Below are 10673 nucleotides of genomic sequence, written 5' to 3' on the forward strand. Positions count from 1 at the left end.
TCCTTGCCAGCACCTGATGAACGTGGCAATGATGACTTTTATCTGGAGAGGTGCTGGCAATCACGCCAGCCCACAGCCCTGGATAAGACACCGTGCACTTTACATGTCTAATTCTTCTAATTCCCTAGCAAGCAATGAAGGCAGACATCATTGTCCTGAGAGGCTCAGCAAATCACCCACATTCCCTCGGTGAGCGAGCGAGGCCAGGACCTGGCTCCCCAGATCCATGCCCAAGCTGGGCAGTCACACGGCTCAACCAGTGATGCCTGCGGGCACACATCGCCGTGTGCCTGCCTGTTCTAAGGGCTGAACCCACATTCTCTCATGTAACTATTCCAGAAGCCCCCTGAGGCGAGAACTCTGATCTTCCACATTTTACAGATGAGGAAACTGAGGCACGGTTTGTCTTCCATCCTCCCAGGGTTGCCTATCTGATATGTGCAAAAGATCTGCACGCATGTGCACAGGGAGTCAGCTGGTTTTATTGATTCGCAGTCATTGAAACTGCCCCCAAACCCTGTTGCCCAGACCTGGCTGGGCCACCTTCAGAGGAGAAGAGAAACAGGGCAGAATAACGAGAGAGAGGAAACTCCCCTGGACACAGAACTGGGTAAGACTTCGCTACGAGCCAAGGAGTGACCTGCTGTCTCTTTAATGCCCTAGGATCAAGGTAACTTGAAAACAACAGCAACAACAAAACAAAACAAAACAAAAACATGCAAAACAGTATAGCAGTTTCTCAAAAACTTAAACATAGAATTATCACCTCTTCCAGCAATTCTATTTCTGGGTATATCCCCTCAAGAAATGAAAGCAGGAACTCAAGCAGATATTTGCACACCCGGGTTCACAGCAGCATTGTCCACAGCAGCCAAAAGGTGGGTGCAGCTCAGGGACCACTGACAGATAAGTAAATAAATAAAATGCGGTCCATCCATACCTGGAATATTATTCAGACTCAAAAAAAGAAAAAAAGAAAGCAAATTCTGACACATGCTACGTCGTGGGTGAATCTTGATGATATTATGCTAAGTGAAATCAGCCAGACACAAAAAGAACAAACATTGTATCATTCCACTCATGAGGTCCCTAAGTAATCAAACTCCTAGAGACAGAAAGCGAAGATGGCGGGTGCCAGGGCTAGGGGTCAGAATGGGGAGCGAGTGTTTAATGGGCAGGAGTTTCAGTTTGGGAAGATGAAAACCATCTGGAGATGGATGGTGGTGATGGTTGCACTAAAATGTGAGTGTCCTTAATGCCACTTAACCGTGCACTTAACAATGGCTAAAATTGGAGTGTGGTGGGGCGTGGGGACAGAGGGTGTATGGGAAATCTCTGTACCTTCCTCTCAATTTTGCTGTGAACTTAAAAGTGCTCTCAAAAAAGTCTTTAAAAAATATTTAACATCAGGCCAGACACAGTGGCTCACCCCTGTAATCCCAGCACTTTGGGAGGCCAAGGCGGGTGGATCATGAGGTCAGGAGATCGAGACCATCCTGGCTAACGCGGTAAAACCCCGTCTCTACTAAAAATAGAAAAAATAAAAAAAAAAATTAGTTGGGTGTGGTGGTGCGCACCTGTAGTCCCAGCTACTCAAGAGGCTGAGGCAGGAGAATGGCGTGCACCCGGGAGGCGGAGCTTGCAGTGAGCTGAGATCACACCACTGCACCCCAGCCTGGGCGACAGAGTGAGATTCATCTCAAAAAACAAAAAAAAAAAACAACAAAAAAACGGTTAACATCAATTTTATGTTATGTATTATGTATATTTTACCACCTTTATTTTTTTTCTTTTTTGAGACAGAGACTTGCTCTGTAGCACCCAGGCCGGAGTGCAGTGGCACCATCTCAGCTCACTGCAACCTCCACCTCCCAGGTTCAAGCGATTCTCCTGCCTCAGCCTCCCGAGTAGCTGGGATTACAGGTACGTGCCACTACGCCCAGCTAATTTTGCATTTTTAGTAGAAATGGGGTTTCACCATGTTGGCCAGGCTGGTCTCAAACTCCTGACCTCAAGTGATCCACCCGCCTCGGCCTCCCAAAGTGCTGGGATTACAGGGGTGAGTCACTGTGCCCAATTAACACCATTTTTTAAAAAGTTAAAAAAACAATTGGCTCAATCTCCCCTTGTTCTGAAGGTCCTAAAGAAAAACACGCCACTTGTCTTAGGGTGCTTCGGCTCAGTGTAGACCGGTCTATCCCACCGGCCTTATCATCCTCCTGGACTTTTGCCAAAAGACGTCATTGTGAGGGTGTCTTGCTAAAGCCAAGAAAGGGAAGTTGAATTGAGAAAGTGGTTGAGCCATTTACAAAGTTTATACAGCCTGGGCCCTTGCCCGGGGCTGAGCTCAGTCATTTTGCCCTGAGGACTAGAAGCGGATTTGTATGCAGCACTGTCTTTTTTATTATTATTACTATCAAGCCAAGTAAGTTCTTAACAGCTGAGGTGGTGGGTCTGAGAAGCCTCTTCACTCCTTCACAGGAGAAGGACCATCCACATGAAGATCCTACATTGTTGGGGTTTTTTTTGTTTTTGGAGGTCAAAAAAGGTCACTGTTAGGAGGCTTTCTGGGCCTTTGCTCCTCTCCCTCAATTTATTACCCCTCCAGTGGCTGATGACGTACAGGGAGCCTTCCACCCGATAATGACATGGCTTTGTTTATTTCACAAATTCCCAGCATTTACTGTTAACCAGGCCCATACTGAACCACCCCCAAGGGGCTTACAGTCTAAACAGCTCACTTTGCTCAGCCTCTTCCTAGGGTCAGACCCTGTCTTGCTAAGGCTGACATCAGTTCATGCCCATTTTACAGATGGGGAAACTGAGAATGCTAAGAAGTGAAATGGCGTAAGGTTATACAACTAACAAGGAGACAGCCTAAATTTGAACCCAACCGGAAGCCCAACATGGCCCCAAGCCTTCCTCGAACCCCAGGACTTGGCAAAGCGGGCATCCTGGGGTGAAGCATGGCAGAAGGGCTTTGGGTCCAAGCTAAGTGAGGCTCCTGTTTCTAGATCACCTGTCCAGGTGCAGTGACTCACACCTGTAATCCCAGTACTTTGGGAGCCTGAGGTGGGAGGATTGCTTGAGCTGAAAAGTTGGAGACCAGCCTGGGCAATACAGCGAGATCTTGTCTCTACTAAAAAAGAAAACAAAAAATTCACTGCGTGTGTAGTCCCAGCGACTCAGGAGACTGAGGCTGGAGGATTGCTTAAGCCCGAGAGTTTGAGGCTGTAGAGCTCTGATAGAGCCACTGCACTTCAGCCTGGGCAAAGGAGCAAGACACTATCTCAAAAAAAATATATAGATAGATAGATAGATAGATAGATAGATAGATAGATAGATAGATTCCCTTGTCCCTCTGCTGAGAAGTAACCAGATCTGGAAAAGATTAGTCACCTCGGTCCAACTATTTCTTTCACATTAAGAAAAAAAAAAGCCAATGCAGAGCTTCCCATGAGAGTCTGGCAGCTCAGCCTGAGGCCTTTGCAGGTACCTCTGTGTGTCTGCCCCGGGCATAGTGGCAGATTGGGCAGGTTGCAGCGAGGATTGCTGATAGAGGAGCTCCTAGTGTACCTAGCCGACCATTTACTCACAAACACCTATTGAGCACCTACTGTGTGCCCAGCATTGGAGGTACAACTGGCAACAACACACAAATCCAGGCTTGCTCCGTGGAGGTGACAATCGAAATGTGGCAGAGTCAGCTAACAAGTGCAGAAGGTTCTCTAAGAGCTCAAAGAAGCTCCAGCCAGAAGGACCGGGTAGGGGATCCAGAAGGCACCCCCGAGTGGCTACTCCAAAGGAGTGGCTTCTCCATTCAGGCAAACCTGAATGGGAGAAGTCATTGGCAGGAAGATCTGGGGCCAGGGGACATCCAGTGGGAAGGGGGAGAGATGACGCGGTCAGCGTGGCGGGAACACAGGAGCAGAAGGGAAGCAGGTGGGAAGCGGGGTCAAGGGCCAGGGGCACAGAAAGGGATCAGATGCAGATAAGTGAGTGCTTCCTGGTGCATCCTTCACCCACAATTCATCCTTACCTGTGCTTTTGTTGCCTCCCTTGGACATTTGAGGAGGCCAGGGGCTGCAGAGGTTGAGAGTGTGCTCAGGGACCCCCCAGCAGCAAGGTGGAAGCCAGATTCCAGATCAGTTCTGCTGGTAATTTCCAGCTCCCAAAAGCCCTGCTGGCTGTCAGTCCCCAGTCACCAAAAGCACCTGTCCTGTGTGGGGGAGCCTGTAGTTCTGGGACATATATCAGCCGCCTGCAGGGTCCTTTGCTGAACTCACAGCAAATAGGAGAGACAGGGAGAGGTCCTTGGGAAGCCCTAAACTGAGCTTGCCATGGGAGTCCTGGGAAGAGAGGAACCTCGTCCTATCAAACGCAGGGGGAAGACATCAGAGGCCCTCTGCTCAGGTCAGCTGGCACAGGTGGGTCTCCAGGCCTGGGTCTCACTTCCCCAGAGGGCGTGTTCGGGTGGACCCAGGCTGAGGGAGGGAAGTCCACCTCCCATGTCATTTTGCAAATGGGGAGTCAGGGACCCAGAGACGGAAAGACCACACAGCAAGTGAGGGATGGGCCCTAAGTCCCCTTCACCCTGCACCCTGGCCAGGGAAGTCCTCTTGGCACCAGATCTGCAGGCTCATCTGGGGGACCCAGGGACCCAGAGGCAGCCTGGTTGCATCTTAGCAGCTGTGAGCTGCAGCCCAGGAAGGCCCGGGTCTGGGTGGTGCTGCCCAGGCAGGCTGCAGGCCCAAGGAGGAACAAAGAGCCTCTCGAGGGGTGCAGAGCTGAGGCTCTGGCACTGCCAAAGACACTTGATGATCCCCAAGTGCCCCCCTTTCTGCACCTCAGAGTAGAGCCTTCAAGCCTCCCAGGTCCCCTCCAGGGGCACGAATAGGCCCCAGCAGGGTTCTGAAGGGGTCCCAGGAATCTCCCTGTGGGGATGCAGTGGAGGTGGAGGAGGCTGAGGTGGCCTGGGGACATCTCTGGTCACAGGTGCTGGTGATAGGAGAGGTGGGGTAGGCACCAAGCCCCTTGCAGCTGTGGCTAGGCGGGCCTGCCGGAAGGGCCAGCTAGGCTCCTCAGGGACCACAAAGAACAGGGCTTTTCACACCTAGGTGGGCCTGAATCTAGCTAGCTCCGTCCCCATCAGGCCATAAGGGGCACAGTGGGAGGTAGAACCATGAGTCAGAGAGGGGAGCCTTCCAGAGGCCTGGCCTGGGTCCCCCCTAGACTGGGGGCTCTGGCTATGGTGCATGGATATTTCTGCTGTGGAATCAGAGGAGAGGGGATGGTGAATATCCCCTCTGGCCCTGTGCCCTGCCACCTGTCCTTTCATGGAGGGGTGTGTGTGTAGGGGGTGCAGGACCAGGCTTCCCTGGGTGCATCTCTGCCACCTTGCCTTTGGCTCAGGTGGACCTCCACTAGGTATTCAGAACTCCAGCCCAGAAACGCGCCAAGCCTGTGGGGCCAAGACCTAGGGGGTGGGGGTGGCCTCCCTCCCGCCTGTAGCCAAAAGGCCCTCCCTTGCCCAGTCAGGCCCCGGTGTCGCTTACTGCTCTTAACCACCCCTCCTTCCCAGGCCGGTCCTCAAAGGCCCCAGCAAAGAAACCAAGTTGCCGTGAGCCTCCCAAAGGCGAAGGGCAGGCAGCAGCCGCTGGCTTCTGCGCCCACTAGGAGCCTAGGGTGCCCGAGTTAGGGCTGCGCCAAGAGGTCCGGAGCAGAGAAGGAGACGGGGACTGGGACAGGCAGGACAAAGTGCAAGAGGCAAAACTGGCTGAAAAGCAGAAGTGTAGGAGCCGCAAGGGGCGGGACGAACAGGTCCGTGGGCCGGGCGGAGCCAAGGGTGGGGGCCGGGGTCCCTCCAGGTGGCACTGGCGGCGCTAGTCCCCGGCCTCCTCCCCTCCCCCGGCCCTGATTGGCAGGCGGCCTGCGACCAGCAGCGAACGCCACAGCGCCCCGGGCGCCCAGGCGAACGCGAACGGCCCCCCGCGGGAGCGGGCGAGTAGGAGGGGGCCCCGGGCTATATATATAGCGGCTCGGCCTCGGGCGGGCCTGGCGCGCAGGGAGGCGCGCACTGCTCCGCAGGGTCCCAGCTCCAGCCGCGCGCTTTACGCCCGGCTCGCCGCTCCATGCAGCCGGGGTAGCGCCCGGCGCCCGGGGGCCCCGTCGCTCGCCTCCCGCTCCTACTCGGCTACGCATTCCCGCACGAGCTCGGCTGTGCGCTCCCGCGGGCCGCCACAGGCGCAGCTCTGCCCCCCAGCTTCCCGGGCGCACGGACCGCCTGACGGACGCACGGCCCTCGGGCCGGGATGTCGGGGCCCGGGACGGCCGCGGCGGCGCTGCTCCCGGCGGTCCTGCTGGCCTTGCTAGCGCCCTGGGCCGGCCGAGGGGGCGCCGCCGCACCCACCGCACCCAACGGCACGCTGGAGGCCGAGCTGGAGCGCCGCTGGGAGAGCCTGGTGGCGCGCTCGTTGGCGCGCCTGCCGGTGGCAGCGCAGCCCAAGGAGGCGGCCGTCCAGAGCGGCGCCGGCGACTACCTGCTGGGCATCAAGCGGCTGCGGCGGCTCTACTGCAACGTGGGCATCGGCTTCCACCTTCAGGCGCTCCCCGACGGCCGCATCGGCGGCGCGCACGCTGACACCCGCGACAGTGAGTGGCGCGGCCGGGCGCGAAGGGGCGGGGGCGGAGGGCAACGGCCGCCGCGGCCAACGCGCTCAGTCACACGCTGAGGCCTCAGGGGGGCACCTGCTCGCGGGCCCTGGGAACCGGGGCGGACTCGGGCTCCGGTGCCTTCTGACGCGGGGCTGGGGACGCACACTCTTGGTTCCGGCAGCCCAGCGCAACCCCTGAGGCCGGGCCCCGCCTCCCGCCTTCGGAAGCTCGGGCTCCCAGCGCCGAATTCCATCGCCTTCGCCCGTGGGCACAGGGCGCGCGGTGCAGCCACAGGGGGCCCGAGACACGCGCCCCGGCCTGGGCCAGGCTGGGGAACCGCTGGGGTGGGCTCGCTTCTGAAGGTGTGGGACTGGGTGCGGCCGCCGGAGGTCCCCTACGCAGGCAAGCTAATCTGAGCTAGCGTAAGCTTGGGCTCCGGAGGCCCTAGTGGGCAGCTTGGGCTCCGGAGGCCCTTGGGGGCGGCTGCGCCGGGAACCCCGGGCCTTTTATCCCCAATCCTACCCCAGAAATAGGGTGCCCGGAGGCGAACAGGCCGAGGGGCGGAGTGGGCCAGGGGTCACCTGCCCCGCAATGACCTGCGCCCCGCCCCCAGGCCTGCTGGAGCTCTCGCCGGTGGAGCGGGGCGTGGTGAGCATCTTCGGCGTGGCCAGCCGGTTCTTCGTGGCCATGAGCAGCAAGGGCAAGCTCTATGGCTCGGTGAGTACCGCAGGGGTCTGGCCAGGTACCTAGTTGGGGAACAGCGGACATGGCTGGCAGGATCGTGGCTTCTCCAGCCCCACCTGTGCCTGAGTCTTGGAGGGGTGGCAGGGTCACCGGGTCACGGGACCGGCAGGGCTGCCCAGACAAAGGAAGCAGCCCCAAGGCAGGAACAATGAGGTTCCTGCCATCCCTGAGTGGGCCCCTCCCAGCCCGAGGAAAGGGCGCTGTTGAGAGCCCTTCTCTTCTCTAGTCCAGAGTGGTGGGTCTCAGAGTTGGAACTGCCGGCTTGAGGCTGGACACGAAGGGGATGAATTCTCTGGCTGCTAGGTGCAGGGCAAGTAGTGAGAGCACCAGCTGTTGTGGGCTGGCCATGTCCCCTTCTCACCCTGTGAGGATCTTGACACCCTAACTGTGCAGGAGACACATCTCAGCCCAGGGTGGGGTCTGGGACAGAAGGGAGTTCTGACCCCTGGCCTCAGGCTGGGTACCTTGCCCAAGAGGTGCACCAGCCCTGACACTGCCCTGCTTTGCTCCAGCCCTTCTTCACTGATGAGTGCAAGTTCAAGGAGATTCTCCTCCCCAACAACTATAATGCCTACGAGTCCTACAAATACCCGGGCATGTTCATCGCCCTGAGCAAGAATGGGAAGACCAAGAAGGGGAATCGAGTGTCGCCCACCATGAAGGTCACCCACTTCCTCCCCAGGCTGTGACCCTCCGGAGGACCCTTGCCTCAGCCTCAGCCTCGGGAAGCCCCCCGGAGGGGAGTGCCGAGGGCCACCTTCGTGCACTTTCTTCGGATGAAGAGTTTAATGCAAGAGTAGGTGTAAGATATTTAAATTAATTATTTAAATGTGTATATATTGCCACCAAATTATTTATAGTTCTGCGGGTGTGTTTTTTAATTTTCTGGGGGAAAAAAAAGACAAAACCAAAACCAAAAAACCACCTCTGACTTTTCTGGTGCAACAGAAAATCTTACCACTGGATTTCTTTAACTTGTCAAAAGTTGTCACGAGTGTGCTGCTATTCTGTGTTTAAAAAAAAAAAAAAAAAAAAAAAAAACGGTGATATTGGATTCCGATGTCAACCCCTGTAGTATGGCGTGGAGCATCTCTCTGTCTGGAAAGGCCTGCCTGAGGCTTCAGAAGCCAGTTCAGGGAGCTCCCGGGCTTGGCTCTCTGCGAGCATCCTCAGAGGCCCGCTCCCTTTGTGCCCTGTTGCTATTAATCGGGACATATCGGTTTACTTCGGGTACAGAAAGTGCGGTGTCGACGTCCTCGCTGCCACTCTGTTTTTAGATCTGCCCAGACTGACCTTTGAACTTTCCTGTAGTCAATCTTCCTCGATCTACCAGATGGGAGAGACCCTTGGACAACTTTATAAACTCCTGTTTGCCTTTTTTGGATCAGCGACAGCCCCCATCGCTGTGACCATTGGGGAAAGGACGAAGCTCTTTCATAAATTCCATGGAGAGGAATTGATATCCCACTGGAAGGCTAGAAATGGACAAGATGGTGTGTTTGCAATCACAAACAAAACCCTGGTGACAAAAAATAATTTGTGATGGCAGATGCTTCTGACGGTGTGATAGAATATGTTTTTTAAAACAAACCATCAAACCCCCCTCAAAACGGGCTTCCCTGTGCTTAGGGAGCTTCGGGCTAGAGCTAGCTATTATTTTTAAGTGAAATGTCCTTGTAATTGTACAAAACAATTGGTGCAGTGTTTGCGTGGAGGAGCCTGCTGCTTTCTGATGCATTCCCTGCTTAAGTGCGTTTAACATCTACCTCACAAGCCCTGAAACCCCCGGCGAAACCTGCAGAAAGCTCAGACCCGGTGCAGGAGTATGCCATCCCAAGTGGCTTTTTTTTTTCCATATGTAGCCAAAAAGGATTGCAGATAGCGTCGGTGCGTCCTATTCGAACCTTGTCACGTTTGAGCTATCTTTACCCTGTGATTTACTTTTAGTAAGGGTGATCATGGTGAAAATATTTGCAGACAGCTGTTACATGCACTATATGGTCACCAAGTAACCTTATATTTTTCTTTATATATTTTACAAATGTAACCCCTGTCGTTGAAGCAACCGTGGAAGAGGCAGGGTCGGTGATGTTTAAAAAAAGTTCCGAGGTGATGGCAAACATTTAATTTTAATGAATGACTTTTTAGAGTTTATACAAAATGACCTTAGCTTGCTACCAGAAATGCTCCGAATGTTTCGTCAAGACTTTAATACTCTCCTAGGATGTTTCTGAACTGTCTCCCGAATTAACTTTATGGGAGTCTACAGACAGCAAGACTGGAAAATCTGATTGGAGTTTTTGTCTTTCACATTCCTTTTGAAAACTCTTTGTTCGAATGCAAATCATCGACTTAAAATACTATTCTTAACCAAGGCCTAGAAGAAAGAAGACACTTGCAAAGCCACTGAGACAGGACCACACATCTTAAACTGCTGTTCCTACAATGCAATAAAATGTTTTTAAGTTTTAAACCACACCCTAGGCTCCAGGAGTGTTGAGGAAAGACGCTGTTTGCAGGTCTCCATGCTGTTTGGGGTCGGGAGGGGGGTGTGGCGGGATCATCCGTGGACTTTCTGGATTTTAATGTATTCACCTAGTGACAAACCATGATTGTCTTAAATGCCTTAAATTATTATGAGATTTCTTGTCTCAGAGCCCAATCAGATTGTCAGGAATTAACATGTCTTAGGTTTACTCACCCTTGACCACTGCTTACAGATATTTCTTCAACAAATCATGTGTGATGCCTGTAAGGACGTAACTGTCCCTTTAAAATATTGTTTTCCTATTGCTGCGATGGGGATTCAAGGTTCCTGTATGTGCCACTGTTTTCAGAATCTGTAGTTTTATACAGGTGCCGACCCTCGTTGTGATGTATGTGCTGTGCACATTGACATGCCGAGCGCATTGATAAGCGTTTATCGTGTATAAAAGACGCCACTGGACTGGATGTACACAATGGGGAAAGGAATTAAAAACTGTTAAAACTGTGCCTTGAAATGCCAAGACCTGGTTCCCTCCCCCTGTCTTCCAGGGGTCTTTCTATTTGAGGCCCGAGCCTCACATGGCTGGGGGTGGGGGTGGGGGTGGGGTCAAGAGAGACGAATTTTAGCCAGCTGTGTCCACACAAATGTAGCCTTGAAAACAGGAGCCGGCCGGGCGCGGTGGCTCACGCCTGTAATCCCAGCACTTTGGGAGGCCGAGGCGGGCGGATCACAAGGTCAGGAGATCGAGACCACGGTGAAACCCCGTCTCTACTAAAAATACAAAAAA

At 54.1% G+C, this 10673-nt stretch overlaps 1 protein-coding gene across 1 annotated transcript; it reads left to right on the forward strand.

Moving 5' to 3' along the window:
- The first annotated feature begins 6054 nt into the window (after nt 1-6054).
- FGF4 (fibroblast growth factor 4) lies at nt 6055-10404 on the forward strand. Its single transcript, XM_005576980.4, has 3 exons — nt 6055-6651; nt 7268-7371; nt 7911-10404. The coding sequence occupies exons 1-3, from the start codon at nt 6312-6314 to the stop codon at nt 8085-8087; spliced, it is 621 nt and encodes a 206-aa protein (XP_005577037.1). The 5' UTR covers nt 6055-6311; the 3' UTR covers nt 8088-10404.
- The last annotated feature ends 269 nt before the right edge of the window (nt 10405-10673 follow it).

The sequence above is a fragment of the Macaca fascicularis genome, chromosome 14, assembly GCF_037993035.2.
Source record: "Macaca fascicularis isolate 582-1 chromosome 14, T2T-MFA8v1.1".
NCBI classification, from domain to species: Eukaryota; Metazoa; Chordata; class Mammalia; order Primates; family Cercopithecidae; genus Macaca; species Macaca fascicularis.